Source organism: Cryptotermes secundus, unplaced genomic scaffold, assembly GCF_002891405.2.
Source record: "Cryptotermes secundus unplaced genomic scaffold, Csec_1.0 scaffold1186, whole genome shotgun sequence".
Taxonomy (NCBI): domain Eukaryota; kingdom Metazoa; phylum Arthropoda; class Insecta; order Blattodea; family Kalotermitidae; genus Cryptotermes; species Cryptotermes secundus.
The window spans coordinates 42,580-66,372 of NW_019723920.1; the positions used below are offsets into that span (position 1 = coordinate 42,580).

Below are 23,793 nucleotides of genomic sequence, written 5' to 3' on the forward strand. Positions count from 1 at the left end.
CACGCAGTGACAGCGCAATCGTGAAGTAAGCATATGCCCGAATTCACGGGCGGAGCGTCCGAATCTTTGCCAGAGTTCGCGTTGTAAAAAGAACTCTGTCAAATTACTTACGCGAAATATCACTAAGCAGCACAGACCCCTCTTATCGGTCGCTTCCTTTCAGACTTTCTTGCTGCACGTCACTCTTTGTCCGCTCATTTCCACTTCTCTATCCGTCCTTCACTTATCATTCCACAATATAAAGCCACCATGTAGTTGCTCATGCGATTCAGCGTTGTTAAATAAGAAGCAGCCCACGCGTCTGCTGGTCGTTACACGGCAGCCATTTCCGGACAGTTTCTGCGGCGGATCCGTGACGTATGCTGGGTGGTCTCCGTGACCTTCCAGTTGCTATGAAGCCATAAAAAGCATGTAATCTGTTAAGTCGTGATCCTCAGTTTCTATCAACTTGCGATACTCTTTCGTGACGAAACAAGCAACAGCCACAGAACTGTGAATGCTGGTGCAAAATGAAGATGAATGTCCATCCATTCTTCGTTTATGCTTTCTTTTGTGTCCCTTATTCAGTAATGAATCCATTCGCATGTTCATTCAGCTGCCTATTTAATGGATTTATTTTTCACCTTTCAACTCTTATTTGATCGTGAATACGGCAGTGATTTGTTTTCCCTTTCATCCTTTCATACATTTATGAATAAACTGGCACATTCATGTATTATTTTGGAATAAAATATTTTCTTGCGCATTGAAACTTAATTCTGATTCACTGACTTGCCTCATTAATGTGTCTCATGTTTAGTTACACTGACTGTTCGCAACAAATAATACATCATCATCATCAAGGTGGGATTTTACTGGCCTCATTCGTCTCGAAGACTGTCTTTCCGTCATCGCCTCGGTCGTCCAACATTTCTTCGTCCGTCTGGTTGGTACTTCTCAAATTTTGGAGTCACCGAGTCCATACCCAACATATTGTGACATGTAGTTACTATAAGATTCTGACGATGGTGTATAACACACTGATATATTGGGTTTCCGGACTTTATCCATCGTCCTGGTTTTAAGATAACTAAGAAAAACACGACGTTTCGGAAACTGGATCTGTTTCCGTCCTCAGGTGAGGGAAAACACCTATTCTGTTGGGTCCGTTAGAAAGAGCTAGCCTCAATCACTGAGGACCGAAACAGATCCAGTTTCCGAAAAGTCGTGTTTTTCTTAGTTATCTTAAAACCAGGACGATGGATGAAGCCTGAAAACCCAATATCTCTGTATATTGTGACATGTAGACCCATTTCTGGGTAACGCCCGAAATACATACACGCAACAACAGTAAATGTATGGCAAGAATTATTTTCTATATGAACCGCGCCATGTCCATTGCTAGGCAACGGGTCGCTAAACACATTCCTGCAGATTCAAACGCGCGGAACAATTGTAGATATATTGCCAGACAACGGTGCGGTAAACAGACTGTCAACAATACAGGCTGTTTTCCGTGGGGTCCGTGCAAAATGGATATAAGAGAGTTGAGTTCCGAAGCTGGTAGTTGTGGAAGAATGGGAATGCAGAGAATTGAGAGAGAGAGAGAGAGAGAGAGAGACCGACAATGGACCGAGTCTTAGCCAGTCATTAATTATGAGCTGTTGTAATTGATTGTGATTAAGAGAGACTGTAAAAGATGATGTCAGTAAATCCAATCATCCATCCAGAACGCGTTATTATTAGTCACGGAGCCATAAACTCGTGATAATATGATTATACTTGTATGTGCATCTTGAATTCTCTTTTCTATAGCATATATTTGCAATGCATTCTGTATTGTCGCACTGCGTACAAGGTCTGCAAGTGCATATCCAGAAACACGCCTTAGAAAGCGCCACAGCAACACGAGACAAATAAAATCAGAATGACATCTCTTCTTTTCTCACGCGTGCCACTTAAATAGTTCTTGGATTGGTACTACAGTTCGAAGCCTGGTCTTCCTACATTCTAGTGCCATTAGGTGTTTTAAGTTGGTTATTTAACGACGCTGTCAGTACCGAGATTATCTAGCATCGACGATAAAATAATTAATTAATGAAGCGAAATTGACGGAATAAGAATTGGCAGAGGAAACGAAGTGGCACCAGTCACCCTTTACCCCCAGGAAACTTCCTGGTACTCATTTCTGTTAGAGGCTAAGTCGACCCTAGGGCCATAGTGCGGCTGGAAGGATTAGGTCAACTGAAAACCTTAATGACCTCATCGGGAATCGAAACCGCGACCTTCAGACTTGTGGCATACTGCCTCAACCAACTACGCTACCGCGTGCTCCCAGATTATTAGCACCTAGGAGGAATAACGTAAAGAGTGTCTGAGGAAAACAGCAACGTGGCGCTTCATAATTCATACTCTTAACAAGGTATTCTTAGGATGATCGAGTCAGGAGGAATGAGATGGGCTCGGAAATAATAACTGTAGGAGCAAGACTGAATGGATCATAATGAGTTAAGGTTCGGCCACACAGAGCGCTACGTACGCTATGTTCGCTATACGAACAGAAAAATATCTCCCTTTATTGCCAATGTGACTGGCCACACAGACTTCCGTACGCTACGTACGCTATGTCCCCTATGTTACCTGCGTCGCAGAGTGTACACAGCGTACGTAGCGTACGTAGCGAACATAGCGTAGCGCTCTGTGTGGCCGAACCTTTACTTATGTTCCCAATTAAGTTCCATACTTGTTTATTTTGAGGGGGCACTATACTACAAACCGGAAGGTCGCTGGTTCGATTTCCGATGTGGTCACTGGATTTTTCAATTGACCTAATCCTTCGAGCCGCACTATTGTCTTGAGGTCGACTCAGCCTCTAACAGAAATGAGTACAAGGAATCTTCCTTGGTGGTAAACGGCGGCCGGCTCGTAAGTCTGACAACCTCACCGCCATCTCTGAGCCGATTGTCTAGAAAATGTGGGAACCTCGATGTCTCACAACCCTAAAGACCTCTACGGCCCGTTACAGGGATAGCTTTACCTTTTTTTTTTTTTTTTTTTTTTTTTTACGTTTTCACTTATTTCGTTTTTGGTTTATTTAAGGACGCTGTCGGTGGTATGTACCGTCAAGTAACGGGATTATTAGCGAATAATAACTGGAAAACAATTTGAAATGACGTGTTAGTGGTTTAATTTGAAATATTATCAAAATATTTGCCTGGTGTGATTGAGAAAAATCATGGAAATCTTAGTATAGTCGATGTTCTGGCCTGGATTTGAACTGAGTGCCTTCCGAAAGCAAGTTAGAATCGTTTCCGCCTCAGCTAACTTGCTCGGTCAACTTTTATACTAAAATAAGGAAGAAATGACAATCCTGCTGTGTTTGTAATACAGCTGTGAGTGTGCAAGGAAGGTAAGCCAGAAGAAAGGCACGCTTATGCAGGGCTCGTAACCAAATCGGAATGTAGTTTCACTTTCTAAAATCCACCGTACCTACAAGAACCGTGAGGCACACTCACGCTGGCTTTCGAAATGAACTACATTCGCAGCTGTCAGTCTCGACTGAAACCATTGCGATTGCCCAAACACGTAAGTGAATATTAATGTCTTCTGGGACCTGACGCCACATAATATGGTATATTTTTATCAACGTTTCGAATAAAAATTTTGCCTCCATATTCAGGTATATTTTTAAAATAAAAACGCGTTCTTTCGAAATGTTTGTAAAAGACTACTGAACTACACGGCGTCATAATCTAAAAGTCACCGCATCAGATCCTTACATATCACAGAGAATATATATTCCACGGTTGGCATGCCTATATCATTCTTGGGAATTTGTCTAATTTCGTTATTTTATGGAACGCCGCTTGTCGGCGAAGTTAATGCCAATTTTAGCGGATAGAGGGTTCGCGTAGTCAGCGCAACGAATCCCCACAGCCGTTAATTATCGGTTTTCTAGACCGCATCCACTATTTTTCCAGTCAAGTAGTTCCTCAGTTATCCTCATGAGGCTGAGTGGACACCGTTCCAGACCCACTACTTCTCAGAAAATCTGGTAGCGCCGGGAATCTAACCCGGGACCTCTGAATCAGTAGCCAGGCACTCTGACTACTAGACCACAGAGGCGGTCCGATAATACATTATATATTGCATAAAATTTCATGTTCCTAAGTTAAGGAGAACTAATACTGGTCCCATCTGGAACGTTGATGTCAGTAGGAATGGCAGGGAAGTGACAAACAAAACTGCAGGATGGTGTGTAGCGACAAAGTTTAATGAAAATCTGTCATTATGTCTAAACGTTGTTTGGAGCGGAAATTTACACAAATAAAATGGATGAACACACACGTTCTATTTTAACTGTATCTTTCCACTCTAATACAAGATGGAGCGCACGAACATTACAGAGAACACTGTCACGATCTTAGTGAATGTACACGTGTTTTGCATTGATGGTCGGATTTATTGGACTCTCTCATAGAGCGCGTGACTACATTTTACGGTACACTGTGACACAGACACTAGTGTCCACAGTCACGTCTTCATTGCCGTTGCTCAGCAGCGCCTTCCAAAGGCAGACTTCCCCTTCCTCTAGGTTCCCGAACTGTCACCAGTCAGAGTAACAGCTCACAACTGTACCCCAGCGGTTATCTCACTCACTCACTCCAAGTCAAGTCAAGTCAAGTCAAGTTTCAGTTACAACTGATGGTCAGTCAGTCTGTATGTCTTGGTGTCGAGCCCCAGCTGGGGCTCATGACCAGATATTTCATTTTTGAATGAAAGTTACTGTCCTGTCCATTGGGGGGCGCCCTCTCTGACGAGAGGTCGGGTCTGTCATTTGTTAGTCAGTCTGCAGTTAACAGTCCATTGTCTGTATTGACACATATACAATTTGATATATATATATATATTTTTTTTTTTTATAACAATATGTACAAGGCCTCTGTCAGTCCAGGCTCAGTACAGCAGATTATGCCCCATTACTAGTATTCGCCACTACGGCAGTTCACTCACTCCATTAACTTGTGCTCCTTATAACATCTCGGCATGGACCGCACAGAAAACACTGTTCCTCTGTTGCTGTCTACAAGTCGCTGCATAGTAACGGTCGTTGTATAGTTGCTTATTTCGCGGGCGTTTCCTAGCAACGGGTCTATATGCCACAATATATATAATTCGAAATACTTCACTTGCATCTACGCATTCTGAATACGTCTAGCCGCGCTATGAAAATATACTAAGACGGCGATATTTATGAAACCTAAAACTACTCTATAATTTTTGTAAGATATTCTAACACCAAATTTAATCCAAATCCACCCAGTCGTTCTAGATTTTAAGTATGCGGACGTACGCATAAGCAGATAAAATTTCCAGTGTGTGCGTTTGACGTATGCGCGTCTAAAAGGAAGGCATCACAAGTAAGCTTCAGCTTTTACTAATTACGGATTCAAATCCAGAATGAACTTATGGAACATCGAATCCTTATTAGATATTTGCTAAGACTCCTTGCACGGAAGATCGGCCCCTAGTAACGTGCCTACCCACACAGAAAAATGCCGACATACATCCATACACCAGACAGGACTCGACCAATGCCCCAACCTGAGATTGAAGCGATCGAGGACAATAAAGGTAAGGTAAGGTAAATCTCTGTGCTTAATTAGTTAAGCATTACGCCATGAAGATGTATGGGGGAGTGGACGTATAGAGCCATGTTTTCTAGACCTCGGCAATAGTTGGTCCTCCAACTATGGTCAGCTTCACGCCTCGGCCGCTTTACTCCCGGGACAGAACCCCTAGTACCCACTGGGTAGGCCCCAGACAACGTGGAGAAGAGAAAATTCTTAACCCTATGGGGACTCGAACTCCGACACCTCGGCCGTCCAGCCCGCAGCCAGACCCTATATCTACTGCTCTATCCCGGCTCTCTTGTAGCTCTATGCAAGGTTTACGTAAGTTAAATAGTACAGTACAGTTATTCATCAACTCTCACATTAAGAAGCAAGGTCGATTATTAATCGATGATATGCGATCAACACTCTTTGTAGCACATTTCCTCGTCGAGAATTGTAGTAACAGTTTCAACACTCCTTTGTGCCCAGCCCACCCACTTGTTAAGTAAATGTTGTCGTCCTTCAAATCGCTGTGTTCTCTGTTATATTAACTTCTTATTTGCTTCGCTGGTGCCAAACAGGAATAGTTCCTCTAACGGTTCTGAACTAAGCAGCGCGTGGCTTGGGGATTAAATTCAATACCGGTAACAAGAAGGCCCACCATTGGTCATGATCCTGAGTGAGGTTCCATCTACCTCACAACCTATTTTCCGAAGATTCACCCGAATTTTATCTTCCGTGGTATTTCTCGGTCTATTGAACGTTGCTGTAGAGTGCTTCTGCTTCGTATGCTGGAAGTTTTTTGTTCAAATTTCAACCCATAGACCGATTATAATGATGAAAGTTTATCGCGTAAAATTTTTGGTCAAACCACAATTTCATGCTTTTTAATTCGTCGTTTTTACAAATCATCCTATATAATACAAACACCTGAAAGGCGTCGCTAAACAAACCAATAATTAATCTCTTAATTTTCCAAGTCAATTTTTTTCCAAAACTCTTCCATACCAGAACTATGAATGCAGTCAATGCCCCTCTCATACATATACACATATATCGGGCCCGTTGCTTTTCCCTACATTTCACTGTTCTGTTGCAACAATATGTAATCTATACGGACTACGAAGTCCCTCATTAGGCAGTATCTTGAATTTTCTCATTTATGACTACCTTATATTTTCAGATCTGAATATTTTCTATGACATTTGCAGAAAAGAAATATTTTACGACAGCTGACATCCGGTCCAGAGTTAAGGGATAATATCCTGTTTGTTACATGATGATTTATCTCTGAAAATGATACAATGTCGTTAACTCCGACCTGAATTCCATCTGAAGATGGAAGCAACATTTTCTTCCGAAATGTCGGTAACTTTCTGCAAGATAATTTTCGTGGGATAAAAACATCCCACTTTATATAAAACACGCTGAAAATAACTGATCATGTTATGACCCCAATAGTACTGGGGTGACCTGTACAAAACATGAAATTCCTCGTGATATAACAATCCAAATATCCACTTATTTGTCCTTCATAGATTCAAGAAACATCCAAAATAATGCTTATATTAAAGTCGGCAATGCTTCATTATTTAGAAAATATCATAGTTACAGTAGCTTCGTTCCATACTTTCCTACACATATCACTAACACCTTAACATAAACACTATCTACATAAATGTGCACGTAGCAAGTGCATAGGACACAGAGCTACAACACAGTCAAACTGACTTGTCACCAAGACCTTCAGCACAATGTGGATACAACTGAGAAGCGCTTTCTACTTCGCATTGTCAGTGAAATATCCAGACTCCTGTATCCGGAGCTTCGACCCGCTCTCCCATAAAATATATGACTGGCGTTTCGATTCTCGAAAGCGCTAAACGGTACATAGAACATCGAATGACTTGCAGGTCTTCAACAGACACGACTAAGCACGTGGAAGGGACGGTACCTCTGAAACTACTTCATCTCCTGACATACTTCAAGGTGGAAAGTAGGTGCCGAAACATGAAGACGTAGAGGGAAATGGAAATATAGCTCCACGCATTCTTAACCTCGCCGTGGATGGGTGTGGTCAGCTTAACCCCGCAGAAAGAGTCCCAGTATCCATTATACAGGAGGCTGAGTGTTCAGAGCCAGTTCCGGGCGTGGTAAAAGTTAAAGTCGTCCTTGTGCTTAATTAATTAGTAGGGAAGTGGAAGCATAGCTCCATAATTGTTGACATCAGCACTAGATGAAGGTGAGTGATCAGCTTGACGCCCCTGTCGTTTTACCCCCCCCCCTCGGGAAAGAGCCCCCCGTAATCATTCGATAGGAGGTTGGGTGAAAGAAAGAAGAGTCTTTTGCTCCTGCCGGGAATCAAACCGCGGCCGACCATCCCGTAGCCCGCCGCTATACCGATTGAGCTATGGTAGAAAAGAAAAAGAGAGAAATCGCTTCTCTTGCCAAGAAACGTAACTCGGTCGTCCACCCCCACATAATTTTGTTATTGCTAGTGGGGCGGGACTAAGTCCCTTGTACTGCGGCCACTTCTGGCCTATAGTACCAGCCCCAGATGATAGGTGAGGGTGACTGTAGTCGGTATAGCGACTGGCTACGGGCTGGACGAACGAGGGGTCGGAGTTCGAGTTCCGATGGGGGCAAGAATCTTCACTTCTCCAAGCCGTCTACACCTGCGCTCGGGTCCACCCAACCTCATATCCAATTGGTACAGGGGTGCTCTTTCCTCGGGGGTAAAGCGGACTGGGCGCGAAGCTGACCACTCACCTCCAACTAGTGCCGAGGTCAAGAAAATATGGATCTATACATCCACTCCCCCATACGTCTTCATGGCGTAGTGCTTAATTATTTAAGCACAGGGACAACTTTACCTTTTACCTTTACCATAATGAAAGCATTTCATTTAGAACTTCTACCTTTCATCAAAGAGGTCCAGTGTTCATTTCTCGAGGCTGGCAAGTCTGAGCTATTGCGCGAAACTTGACCTTCGTAACAACTTTCAGCGCAAAGCGCCTTCTGTTGGAGCGTGACTTTTTGAAAAGTGCAAGGTCAGTAATTCGTTTCGTGCTGAAGATGTGAAGGCCGCATCTAGGGTTTCTGCACAGGAGCCAGAGTGTGATGACACCAACCCACGCTGAACAGTGCACTGGGCAGGGGCACACACTTCCACATCGGGAAATTCAATTTCGTGCATATCGCCTCACGGTTATTACTCCTGCCAGTAGAAGTCCTCAAAAGAGGTTTGCTATATGAGTGTTGCAAACACTCATGAGACCTACTCACAGATTGGATCTGTATATGACGCAGATGTAAGAAAGTATCTTTCCTGACATGATCTTTGAAACCAACGGACAGCAAGAAAGTAAAATATTCCTTTCATTTTTTAATATATATGTGGAAACACTGCCATGTATTACAGTAAATAGCAACATAAATAATAATAATAATAATTCAATTCAATTCAATTCAATTCTTTATTATTTATGTGCTGAGCCAACAGCCGTAAGGCCAATTATAGACTCAGCACAGTGTATGATAGAAGTAGTTACATACTGGACAAACACAATATAAAGTCAAACAATGATTAAAGGTTAATGTTGGAGGAAAACAAATTAATACATAAATAACATACATAATAATAATAATTCAATTCAATTAATTCAGTTCAATTCAATTCTTAATTATTAATGTGCCAAGTCAACAGCCGCAAGGCCAATTTCAGACACAGCACAGTGCAGAAAAATGAATTACATTCTAGACAAACTTATTAAATTAANGTTTTCGTTTATTGAAGTACATACTTAACAACCTAGAGGCCAATTACAAAGTTAGCACGAGCACGTAAAAAGAAACAACAAACAACTTACAAACAAATGCAAGAGGGGCAGTCTATATAATAGCGATAAATATAATTTTATGAGAAATGAGAGTTATAATGATAACAAGTCTAACGACTGTCGAGAGAACTCAGTATTTGCTGGACAATCGCTGTTCTATTTGCGGCAGAAACAGGGTCTTTTAATTTTGGAACCACCTAGACACCTGATCTGGGTACCACAAAGCCTCCTAGCCACTGTATCCTGGGTTTAAAACGGTCAGAGCGCGTAACTACTATGGACAGTATCTGAGATTAATCAACGATGAATGGTAAATAATGAATTGTAGAGGATTTAGAAAGCTGCCATCGTGGCGTAATTCAGTTACTATCGCAACATTTTCCTGCAGGGAGTGAAGAAAACCACAGACTCCTCAGTAAGACTAGCCTCTGTCCTGATCAAGATTCGAAGCGAACACCTCCGGAATATACGTCTAGAACGCTACCGCTGCAACCAACCTGGTCGAAGCGTAAAGTTGACCTTTTACCTCCATCTAGTGACAAGGTTAAAGTAAAGTGGAGCTGTATTCCACTGACCTTACACGCGTTCATGTCGTGTTGCTTGCCCTCAGAAACAACTTCTCTTCCTACTGCTACCCTGATGATGATGATGATGATGACGATGATGATGATGATTCGAACACTGTGGTCAAGTGGGTAGCGCTACTGTTTCGTGTTCGGAAGCTCAGGATTCAAATTTTCTTCTCAATTTATTTTTCATCATCATTTAATTTGGTTCTTGTAGACTTAGTGACCGGAAGTGTCATTAAATAAACCAAAAATATATGTAAATAGTTAAGTACATAAAATAACGACGTGTTGCTAAAACGAAGGTTTGTTCCCCTCCCTCCTGACCAAACTGAACTCTCTCTTTCTTTCTCTCTCTCTCTCTCTATGGCTCTTCAGCCCTTTGGACCTTGCCCGCTTTTTCAATTTCTTAATCTAGACAGAGTCGGTAGGACTCCTTGGACGGGGGATCAGCCCGTCGCAAGGCCGCTACCTACACATAGAACAACGTAAACACAGAATAAACGCACACAGGCATCGATGTCTCGAGTGGGATTCAAACCCACGATCCCAGTGTTCGAGCAGGCGAAAGCGGTTGATGCCTTAGACCGCGCGGGCACTGTGATCTACTGAGCAAACTGTACACGAAGTCATTAATGTAGAGAGAAGGCCGCCCTGACGCAAACACTTCTGGTTACCAAGTAGCTAGGCTACACGGAAGGCTATGTCTGGATATGAATTATGCTGATAATCAGTATGGCAGACGAACGGAGACAGCGAGGTGTGGGTGTTCGCATTCCCGCTATGCGACCCCGATATAACTGGGCGCGGCTCTCCCGTTCTCCTGCCCACACAGATGCAGAGAAACTGCTACACTTTAAAAAGATACTCCTGTATTACAGACATCCATACAAATGGAATGGAACAAAATTGTTTTTGTGTCTGGCAACGAGAACTCCGTGAAATAACTGTATTAGCACTGGCGTCGCAACGTAAAATTAATCGTTTCAAATACATCAAACACTTCATCATGTTCGAAACTGTTATTACTGATGGAATTTACGGCTTTTAGAGTCGATTTAATTTTTAATCGTCAAAATTTATTTTGTCGATAATGGACAAATTCTAACTTGGGACAGCATTTCTTAAGCTGCAAATTGCAGAATGAGGAGCCGGGTTAACGTAGTCTGTATAGTGACTGGCTACGGGCTGGACAATGGTGGGTCGGAGTTTGGGCCCCGATAGGGTCAAGAATTTTTTCCCCTTTACATTATCCAGACCTGCTCTGGGGCCCACCCAGCCTCCTATCCAATGGGTACCGGGGGTTCTTTCCTCGGCGGTAAAGCTGAAGGGCGTGAAGCTGACCACTCACCTCCAATTAGTGCCGAGGTCACGAAAACGTGGGTCTATACATCCACTTCCCCATACGCCTTCATGGTGTAGTACTTAATTAGTGAAGCACAGGAACAAATTAACCTTATCTTTACCTCTGTCTTAAGTTAGAAAATGGCGTTTAAATGTGCATATGTATAACACAAGAAGCCGGTTGACATTTCAACGGGAAATTTTTGCGGTTTTCAAAATCATTACTGAACCTGGAACATAAATCTTACGAGAAAATTTATGTGCAGGTTCTACAGAAACATACTTCGTCAAAAATACCTAACCGCAGAAACCTCCATTTTTTTAAACACACCTTCGTTTATTCGACGGTAGATCTTCTAAACGTCTTAGAGTAACAGCAGGCACTGGAATTTCTGCTATGTGGAAGTACGCTATGAACTTTCGGCAAAGATGGACAATACAGTACCTACTCCTGCATACTTTCCACTGCAGTTCATTGTCGTCATCTTCTGCTCCTATTCGCAGCCACTACAAATCCTAACTGCTAATATGCACACATAATGACAAAATGTCAATCGTTAGTATTGTTTTGTTAAGGATTTACTATTACTTGAAGTAATATTTGTTAAGGTGCCCCCTAATTTTACAGAATAAATATGACCCCTGACTTATGACCCCCAGAATTTACGACAGTTATTTACACGGTGAGTTCTATCTTAATCGTGTAGCATGTTGAAAGCCAGCCGACGTTTCGGAGACTCATGTCTCCATCTTCAGGGTCAAAAAGTAAGTCAGTCAAGATGCCAGCGTGAAGCGAGTGGCAAGCAGAAACGTCGGCTGACTTTCGATAGACAACACAGAGTTATACTCCAGAAGATAGAATTCTTCTCAACCACTGCTGTGAGAATCTCAGATTCCTACATAATTATATGCATGACTAATTTACTCTGACCCCCCCCCCAAATTACGTCCGCAAACGACGGACTCGCATGACCCACCGTCTCAAAACTAATGCGTAATACAGAAGTCAGACCCGCAGGTGTGTTGCTGCGTGAACTGTGTGCATTTTCTTCTTATCGCTCTATATTTGAAGGGAAATTATAGTTAACATGTTGCTCCACTTGCTTAGCCAACTTCAGGAATTTTCTGCTACGAAATGGGTTTTCAGGCACGGAACTGCTCTTCATAATATTCCGCTTATGGGGGATAAGGCACTATATTAGGACCCACTATGCGTAGAACGTTTTAGATAATTTATTTACCTATTTTATTATTTTCGGTATATTATTATTGCATTTTGAAGAAAGAGGTCACTGGAATTCTTCAGTTGACATAATCCTTCCAGCAGCACTATGGCCATAGGTTCGAATCAGCCTCTAGCAAAAATGAGTACCAGGAATCTTCCTGGGGGTAAAGAGCGGCCGGCGCGTAAGACTGACAATATTACCACAATCTGTAAGCCGATTGTCTAGAAAATGTGGGAGCCTCGACGTCTCACATCCCTGTGGGCCTTCACGGCCTGTTTCAGGGGCAGCTTTACCTTACTTTTAGGACGGCACTTCAGGAACAAATGAGGTCTAAGTACTCAGTTTCAGGTTACATATTCTCCGGACCGGGATGCAGTACTAACCTCTTCATTCTGCTACCAGAGTGATTGGACTTGTTCTGCGAGAGTTCCTTCCGACCACAGCACCGTGCGTCTGGCACTGTATACAATGCTTCATTAATAACGTTCCAAACAGTTTTGTCAAACCACAGTATTTTGCAAAGCGATTCTTCTGCCTGCAGAAAGTGGCACGAAGCAGTAAGGAATTATTCTCTGAAGGCTTGGAGTGGAAACTAGCTCTAATCATGGGCCCAATAGAATCAATCTATCTACCTACCTATCTATCTATTTTATTATTATTATTATTGGAGGGGATGGGTTTCCCCATGCACCGCGACCAGTTGTTGATCTATTGTACGTGCCCCTTTGATATTCTACCAGTCGCCATACACTACCGGTACTGGTGCGCGCTATTAACCCCGTTCAGCCAACGAGGTCGATCTTCGGTACCTAATACTTCCCCCGTCTACCAGAGGCATTGGAAACTACTTGGGCGGGGAACTTTTTGCCTAATTTAGCTCAGAGGTCTCCTAGAGACATGAATTTTTCCGCCCTTAAAAATTCCACGACCTCCGCCGGGTTTGAACCCGAGTACCTTGAGTCATGAGGTGGGAACGTTACCCCTAGACTACGGAGGCCGCTATCTATCTATCTATCTATCTATCTATCTATCTATCTATCCCTGTTGCTCCCAATAGGGCACAGGGCATCCGTGAAACACTTCGTTTTACTTCAGAGTCTTAATCTTAGACAGTCAGTAGGACTCCTTGTACGAGGATCAACCCAACGCAAGGCCGCTACCTACACAGGACAACACAAACACAGAATAAACACAGACAAACAGCCATGCCTCGAGTGGGATTCGAACCCATGATCCCAGTTTTCGAGCGGGCGAATATATTTGATGCCTTAGGCCGCTCGGCCACTGTGGTCGGCGCCCAATGGAATATGATTCCTTATTTTATCCTATCACTTGTTGAAGAATGCATGAACAGAAATATTCTGGTAAGAAAAAATGCATGATGAACAGTGTGTGAAATGTAAGTCACTCCACCATGAGAAATCTTCAGAATTCCTAAGACACATTTTGATGTGTGTTTCAGACGGGCAGCGCCATGACGGCAGTGCGCAGCAACGATGACAGCGACAATAACTTCTCGGATGACGAGAGCACGCCGCTTTACGGTGGCAGGTAAGACACAAACACTTGCTATTCCTTCACGGGTCCGGGGCAGGGTATAGAACTTACAACCCGTCTCGTCACGTCACAGTCCCTGTGCTTAACTAATTAAGCACTACGCCATGAAGGCGTATGGGGGAGTGCATTCTTTGATCCACATTTTCTTGACCCGGTATTAGTTTTAGTTGAGTTGTCAGCTTCACGCCCCGACCGCTTCAACCCCGGTAACCATTGGATAGGAGGTTGGGTGGACCCCAGAGCCGGTCTGGATGAAGTGGAGAAGAGAAAATTCTTGACCCTACCAGGACTCGGAACTCCGACCCCCTGGTCGTTCAGCCCTTAACCAACCGCTATCCTGGCTCCCCCTAGTCCACCAATATTTGTAATCTTTATGGAGATACTTGATAGGAAGGGTGAGATGGGCAGGACACGTAGCCTGTATGCGGAAAATGGGTGTATTGAATTTGACGTAAACATGGAGAGATGAGACTGTTTGGGATACCTGTATACTTAGATGGGGGAAAATATTACAAAAATTGTTAGAGAAATATTGCACGTGAAGACGTGACCTCAATTCGACTGGATCACGATAAGGTCTAATGTTAAAAATGAACTGCAGTCGTCAATTTGAAGCTGCCCTCAATGGCATGAGGCATATCTGATCATAATAATCATCATCAGTAATCTGTCAAGGCGACAGGTCCACAGTCTCTTCCAAAACAATTCCTCCATTTAATGCGAGCTAGAGCTTTCTCCTTCAAATGACAGTATCCTCTTCTGTCCCCAAGGTCATCCAGCATCTTCTTACGTCTTCTTCCTCGTCTTCTTGTCACTTCTATCCGCCCCTCTATCTTTCCTTCGATAACTTCTTTTAGAAGGCAGTTTCTGCGTAAAACCATATCTGATATATCATCAAAATTCGTCTAACGGTCTAGGAGTTGAAATAAGCGGGCGGATAGACATGGTCTGACGGACAGTCACGTGAAGAGCCATGACGTTTCCTGTGTGCATTCGTTTTCTGCACGTTGTGCACAACAACAACAAAAAAGAATGAGCCAAGTAATGGCAAAGTACTGCAATTTCAATTGAGGGCGGTTGGAGAAAACTGCATAATGAGGAGCTTCATAGCTTGTACTCTTCTCCAAATATAATTAGAATGATCAAGTCAAGGTGGACAAGATTGGCAGGGCATGTAGCACGAATGGGGGAGAAGAGGAATGCATATAGGATATTGGTGGGAAAGCCAGAAGGAAAGAGACCACTGAGAAGACCGAGACGTAGGTGGGTGAACAATATTAAAATGGATCTTAGAGAAGTAGTATGGGATGTTATGGATTGGCTTGATCTGGCTCGGGATAGGGACCAGTGGAGGACTCTTGTGACCAATTCGGGTTCCATAAAATATTGGGAAGTTCTTGAGTAGCTGCACAATTGGTAGCCTCTCAGAAGGGCTCAGCTCCATGAGTGACTGAATAATAAATTTAATTCCTATCAACTCTCAGCTGTTCGCAGGTTCTACACATCACGGGTACAATTAAGAAAGAAGACACGAAGACACCGACCTCTTTGGCACCGGAGTATCTTGCACAGAAAATGGCATGGTTACAGCAGCATAGCTCTCTCTGTACAACCTCCCTTTGTAACGTTTCTTTTGCACTAAAATTCCAGATGGGGATAATAAAAATGTCTGACCTTTGATCTTCAAGGGTTAATAATTCACTTCTGTGACAATATACATGCTCCGTTTGATCGAGAATTCAGACAAGACAATGGCCAGAGAGCAAACGTGTTATTGTTATCGGGTAAAACAGCATTCTTAAATCTTTCAAAAACATTTTATCGGCATTGTTTTTGGTATGTTTAATTCAAAGAGCTTAACATAAAAAAATACCGAACGACGTCACATATTCTCATGTTGGAAACTGTTCTAGAATATTCGTAACGCCCATAGATACAGACTATAAACTTGTCGTTGGAGGCCACCCAAACTGCCCATTGCAACAAACAGCGCTTTGTATATCTATGAAACACCTGGGCATTGTCTTAAGGCTTTAAATTTAATTGTTAGGATGTCATGTCTGCAAGTAGTACAGCTGGGACAGACGCTTGAGAAAGAGTCACGTTTTCTGACTAAAGAACAAATTAGATCAAGTTCCAGTTGGTACCAACATGGCCGCTTGAAGGCCCATGATCACCTTGGGTGGGAACAACGAGAATTGTATTGCCACGATTAAAAGCAGATCTTAGTTGCTGCAGTGGGCAGTCAGTGGACTCAGTCCCGCGACCTTGACGTGTTACGGGCAACTCCCTCTGCATCAAGGTTGCATTCTTCCTTCCCGTTATAATAAACAGCAGTTGCTTATTACGTACTGGGTCCCGAAGGGACGGTGGCTTCAGAACCATTCCCTGTTGGCTACGTACAAAAATGTTAGATTCGCTTATAACACATGGAGGTACTGTTTCGATTCTCAAAGGTGCGGTGTAACGTCACTGAACATTATTTTTCAGGACAAGAAGAAAAATAGTATACTTTTACACAGCGATGTGTTTAACTTTGTATTTATGTCAATGAATAGGAAGTACTGTGTTTTAGTAACATAAATAGGTTTCAACTTCATCCTTTTATTAAAAAGAATTTTGCGACGCACTTTTCTTACCTTGACCAGCTTGTGTCTTGATCCTATCTTACATAACTTTACAGAAAGAATGCAGTTTCCTCAACTGCAGAATACGAAGTCAAGTGTTGGATTTTTCAATTGACCTATTCCTTTCAGCCGCACTATGGCCCTGAGGTCGACTCAGCCTCTAACAGGAATGAGTACCAGGAATCTTCCTGGGGGGGGGAAAGGGCAGCCGGCGTATAAGGCTGACAACCTTACCGCCATTTGTGAGTAGATTGTCTAGGAAATATGGGAGCCTCGACTTCTCACAAAAGTATGGGCCTCCACAGCCTGTTATAGGGATAGCTTTACCTTTACATTAAAGAAAGTCTGCAAAGTCCAAAGGTACCACTCTCTTGTCGCAGCACGTATTGAATCAGAGACTCATAATTACACTCTGTAGTAATAAAAGGTTTGTCTTAACATGGACTCTCACAACCAATTAGCAATGCCGGTTTTAAACACTTTACGAGTTCTTGGCCTTCAACATCGTGCCTGTAGATCAGGAGTGGGCAATTATTTCTACTCGGGAGCCGGATGGGGCTTTTTCCAAATGACTGAGGGCAGAGCACCGTCACGACAAAAATATTTTGTAACCAAAACTTCATGGCATACGGATTATTCACACAGGCCCAATAATGGGTATACCAGAAGGCAAAATCGAGACATCATTAACAATTAATTTGAACATCTATAAACGCTGACTGGTGACCTTTGTGATGAGGACATAAATTAGGCCGAATATATATATTGGCTTCACTGGATTCTCTCATATCCGTTAGAATGCGCAGTTAACTGACTTAATGGATCAAGGTCTTTGTTGAGAGAATAATAGTCGTTGTAATAGTCAAGAAATTCTCCGATTTTACTGAACCTGAATGTCTGCTACCGCGCTCAAAAAAGCCCGCCGCTTGTTCCGGTCCTAATTTGAGACCCTGACTAACAATTTGTAGGAATTCAAGTAATAAGTGCGCTTATCCAAAGTTTGCATTTTCGCCAACTTCTACATCTCTTTGTTTATTTGTTTCTATTATAACTCTTCAATATCATTCACATCAGAAGATAAGAACCAACAGATGGTCAGATTGAAACATCGGCGTAGAGTAGCCTTTATCGCGGGTCAATTTCAGTTCACGTGCCACAAATTTACCACCCCTGCTGTTGAAGAAAAACAAAAATGAGGAGAACATCAATCTTCTCTTCCAAGAACTGCTGCCCATATTTCTGTTTGTCCCTAGTCATTTAAGGGGCACTGAACCGAACGGAGATCATATGTGTGGGGTCGATATACCCACATGTCAATAAGAGTATGCCCCTGTCCTTCAGCAGAACGCCATGAAAGTTAGAAATAAAGTGGAAGTAAAACTCCACGCATTCGTAACTCCTGTACTAGATGCACTTCTTTCTCTCTTCTTGGGAAAGAGATCCCGGTAGCTATGTGATAGAAGACTGCACAGACTTCAGAGCCGGCCTGGATGTGGCCACGAAGAGAAATATTCCTACCCTACCAGAAATATAATTCTGATATCCATCCGGTGATCAGTCACTTTACAGACTGTGCTATTCGGGTTCATAAATTTTTGCGTGCGTGTGGCCTTACGACCGCTGTAACAAAGCAACGGAGCAGTCTCAAGTTCTGATAGAGGAGACAGCTCCAGGTATAGAGAGTAGCTTGAATACTTTTACGTGGTAATACGCTGTCGCGGAGAGCTGAAAAGGGGTGGATGTCAGAGTTTGGAATTTGGCTGGAGACTAGCAGCTCATGAACATAAAAAGTACACAAAATGCTACACAAGCCCGAGGACTTGGCGGGTTCTTTTAAATATGGCACTGAACCTTCGGCTTCAGAAAAGGGGGGGGGGGTATTTCTTGACCAGCTGGACAACTGTCAGTTTCTTAAGACGAAATATACTCCGTGGAATTAGTTATTTGACGGTACTAGCAGAAACGGCTCAGTACGTTTGGTTGGTGAGCACAGGAAAAACTAGTTATATTTACTCCCGAAGAAGTAAATTTAAATTTAAGACGAAAGACCACCCGACCTCCAACAGCCTCTGCAACAACAAATAAAGCTGCAACAGCGAAGCGCACTCTATTTTTGAACTAAACGACTAACTTACTGATTTATCTCTCTCAACTCGTCCGCTGTTTGCAGCCCGTTTCACATGATAACATTCAGCAGTTTGCTATGGAAAGTTGCAAGTTGCGCCTCTTGTCTCCATAATGTCCCCATGTCCGTCAGTCTGTCGACATGTAACAACTCAACAGTTTCTTAATGGAGTTTCATGAAATTTAACGTTGAGGAGTTTTGCTGAAACATGTACACATTTTCCAAAGCTGGTTAAGAACATAAAATTATAAAACGAACAACCGATAACTCATCCAGGGCGTGACCCGCTAAATATATTCGGACAATATTAAAATGGATCTTAGAGAGACAGGATGGGATGGTATGGATTGGATTGATCTGGCTCAGGATAGGGACCAGTGGAGGGCTCTTGTGAACACAGTAATGAACCTTCGGGTTCCATAAAATGCTGGGATTTTCTTGAGTAGCTGCAGAATTGGCGGTTCCTCCAGAAGGGCTCAGCTCCATGAGTAAGTAAGTAATGTATGTATGTTAATGTGTATGCACAGCCTATATATATATGCAGAGGCACACTCGTATGAAATATTTCTAAATATATATTAATGATGCTGGCTTCTATTCAATCCATTATCATTTATATTCCAGTCTCAAATCTGAAAACCTAAATATTTAAATTTCTAAAAATATAATTACTCATACATCTGTTCTTCCATATCCGTGTGAAGCAGAAACCTCCCGCTCTAAATGACGAACATATAATGAAGGCGTATGGGAGAATGGATGTATAGCTCCACATTTTCTTGACCTCGGCACTAGTTCGAGGTGAGTGGTCAGCTTCACGTCCCGGCCGCTTTCCCCCGGGGAAGGAATCCGCGGTGCCCATTGGATAGGACGCTGGATGGGCCCCAGAGCCGGTCTGGACGACGTGAAGAAAAGAAATTCTTGACCCTATGGGGACTCGAATTCTGGCTAGTCCACAGTCAGTCGGTATACCGACTGCGCTATCCCGGCTGCACGCTGTGAATGTAGGATTAACATTAACTACTCAGTCATATATTGGAGTTCCAGTTTTCGAAAGTGATTTGGGAAACAGCCTAACACAATTTATTTCAGCTCAGTAAATTAAGCTGAATTTTATTTCGATTTTCCCTCTCATTCTACCTGTTCTGCTTCTTGTTTGGGAGAAAATTTGGGAAACATTTTATTGATCGTTACGCAAAGAGTTGCACTTTTGTGTTGCTACGTGACTGGGCAATCAACAGACACAGCACAGCTGAGGCAGTCCCATATACGTATAGTGTAACGTTCTCGGTGTATGCCTTTGAGAAGGGAAAGTTAAGAGAACAATACACGGACACCCTCGAGCCACTAGTCATTCTCGTTATGTTGCCAGTCTCTACGGAGCACTAATCAGTCTATTCGTGACTAAGTTCTGCTTCTCGGTCCCGCCGCAAATAGTCTCTCTTATATGGAGTTAATGTCTGCAACATTTTGTTCGGTTGTTTTATGGCTGTATCGAATTATGAAAACGAACAGATTAATGAAACGGACACTATTCATTGGGCCATTTTATTTCACGGAGAAAGGGCCAGATAACGAAATGTCTTATTTGTTTCAAACCAAAGCAATGGAAAGTTTGTAAAAAAAAATACTCTTATGATTTAGTAAACTGCTGAGTTTTTGAAAGCGGGAATGGGAGATGAATTGGGAAATTTTATGCTAACAAAGAGTCAGTGTTTTACTTGAAATGGTAATTCTGCATATGTATCAAGATACCAAAGGTCGACGAACATCAGTCAAAATGTCAGGACGCCTTCAATTTAAACAGAGCCCTTATATAAGCTGCTGTTTTATTTGATTTTTGGGGCTCTTTGGTACGATACAAGGTAAATATTTGAAATTCTTGATGTCAAAATTTCATATATTACTGGAATTTACAATACATCTGCGTCGAATTCCGACAAATATTTCTCATGTTGTCCTTCACTTCCTAGAGCCGTATCCACTAAATAAATTTAAACTAAGCTTTTGCCACGAAATTTTGAGTAGAAAGATTGCGCTTTTCTGCAGTGCTACTTCAGTACTTTAGTAGATAGGTACTAGCCTTTCAGATGAGTCTCCTGTCTCCCTCTACAGGGTATTTCTGAGAACAGTGGCAAAAGTTTCTTAATAATGATAACACCTATCTACCAAACTATATGGTATCTCATCACAAAAGACCATATCTTAAGTCATCACCGTTCTCTACCCAAACCTACATAACCATCCTGACTCTCTTAACATTTTCCATAATAAGGTAAATGGATGAGGAACAAGCCATAAATGATTATTTTATTTCTATGTAAGGAGTCCATTTGAGAGCCGGAGAAGTGACATATGATTTAAAAAAAAAACATAAAAACAAACCAACAAACTCCGTGGTTTTAGTCTGCAAGATAACTATACTGACCGAGCGACCGCCGCTTGTCGGTGAAGTTAGTGCCAACTTTAGCGGATAGAGAGTGTCGCGTGGTCAGCGCAACGAATCCCCACGGCCGTTAATTATCGGTTTTCTAGACCGTATCCGCTATTTTCCAGTCAAGTAGCTCCTCAATTATCCTCACGAGGCTGAGTGGACCCCGTTCCACACTCATTACTTCTCAGAAAATCTGGCAGCGCCGGGAATCGAACCCGGGATCTCTGAATCTGCAGCCAGGAACTCTGACCACTAGAACACAGAAAAAAACGTTATATATTTTAAATCAATTCAGTCGGTAATAACATCTTAAGACTAAGCATATGAACGGCGCCATAGTGATTCCGAAAGAGGAACGACTTAGACTTGAAACTGACCGCATATGTTGAGGTAATTCCAAGACTCACCCAAGACCCAAGACGATTTATATCGTTCACAGCACGTGAATAGTGAAGTCGTGCACGGTATTAGGCCGAGCCGATTTGAGTCTCGGAAGTTTATCTATTTATCTATTTACAGATATACTCACTCCAATTAGGTTGGGAAAAACTGCATAATGAGAAGCTTCATAACTTGTACTCTTCTCGAAGTATAATTAGAATGATCAAGTCAAGGAGGATGAGACGGCCATGGCATGTAGCATGAATGGGGGAGAGGAGGAATGTATATAGGATATTGGTGGAAAAGCCGGAAGGAAGGAGACCACTGTGAAGACCAAGACGTAGTTGGGTGAACAATATTAAAATGGATCTGAGAGAGATAGGAGGGGATAGTATAGATTGGATTGATCTGGCTCAGGATATGGACTAGTGGAGGGCTCTTGTGAACATGGTAATGAACTTTTGGGTTCCATAAAATGCGGTGAAGTTTTTGAGTAGCTGCAAAATTGACAGTTTCTCAAGAAGGGCTCAGCTCCATGAGTGAGTCACTCCAATTCCATAGCTACGCCCCTAGATTGGGAAACATATTTTAGGCCTAATAATCCTGGCAAATTAGTCTTTAAATTCGGAGAACTTGCAATGAAAAACAGAACATAAATTAGGATTACGAACTTCGAAGATGTGAGTTTACCGGGTTGCCCGATATAACATCCAAGAGGGATATAATTTATTAATAACGGCTATCAGACTCTCAAATCTTATGTAGAACAAAAGTCGAATATATTCCCTACATTCTTTAGACGACACGACTTGGACCACTACACATCTGAACCAGTTGAATAACCAGCACCGATATATCGGTTTTGTGTTGCGTATGAGCTGACGCTAAGATTGATGTCGTTGTACACGTATAGTTGTTGGCCGTATGATCGTTACGAAATATATAGCACTGGTTCTTACTTTCTTATACACGCGTTTAAATCACTGTTCCGATTAACTGCAAAGTTTCGCAAGCAATATCCCCCCCTCCCCACATCTGTGGCTTACCCGCCTCCGTGGTAACACAGGTCAGGAGATAATTTCGTGCGTCATTTATATATATATACGTTTTATAACTAACACAAAGTAAATGCAAAAGGTACTTATTTCTATTTTATGGAACGAAGTCATCGGATGTAAAAAAAGCTGGTGGTAACATGAAATCAACTGGTGATAAATTTTAGCCTGTACACCATATCTACGACTTGGGGCGAATTTTTATTAATTTTTAAAGAAGAATAAATTACAAAAATATAGCCTAATAAAATTTCAGAAAATATATACATATATATGTTTTAATGTAAATAAATGTGGCTTGAAATGTGGTTTAATTAGTTGTAATTATTATAAAACGTAACAACGTAACCTCAGGGAAGACCAAGGCGTAGGTGGGTGGACAATATTAGAATGGATCTTGGAGAGATAGGATGGGATGGTATGGATTGGATAGATCTGGCTCAGGATAGGGACCAGTGGAGGACTCTTGTGAACACTGTAATGAACCTTCGGGTTCGATAAAATGCTGGGAAGTTCTTGAGTAGCTGCAGAATTGGCGGTTCCTCCAGAAGGGCTCAGCTCCATGTGTAAGTAAGTAAGTAAGTAAGTAACAACGATAGGGGCACGCGTTAGCGTAGTTGGTTGAGTCACTATACTACAAGCCGGAAGGTCGCGGGTTGAGTCCCGATGATGTGGATCTTTTTCAATTTGTATATACTTTCAGCCGCACCAGGGCCCTGGTGTAGACAGCCTTGAACAGAAATTAATACCAGGAATTTTCCTGGAGGGTAAAGGGCGGCCGGCGCGTAGGGCTGACAAACTTACCGCCATATGTGAACCGATTGTCTAGAGAAAATGTGAGAGCCTCGACATCTCACAACCTTATGGGCCTTCGCTGCCTGTTAACAGGGATAGCTTTACCTCCCCCCCCCATTACGAGAAACTCTTGGCGAACGCAAAAGACATACAAAATTCAAGCCATGGAGGAGTGTTTGGGGTTGGTACAAGCTGGCAGTACAAGGGAGAGACAAAAATAGGAAAGCCGATTGATATATTTTAAATCTCA

At 42.5% G+C, this 23,793-nt stretch overlaps 1 protein-coding gene across 1 annotated transcript in view; it reads left to right on the top strand.

The window, feature by feature from the left end:
• LOC111862175 (chitin synthase chs-2) overlaps positions 1–23,793 on the top strand; it is a 121,904-nt gene that overhangs the window by 34,994 nt on the left and 63,117 nt on the right. The window contains exon 2 of the mRNA XM_023847359.2: positions 14,032–14,120. Within this exon, the coding sequence (XP_023703127.1) occupies positions 14,044–14,120 (77 nt within the window). The 5' untranslated portion in view covers positions 14,032–14,043. The remainder of the gene's footprint in view (positions 1–14,031; positions 14,121–23,793) is intronic.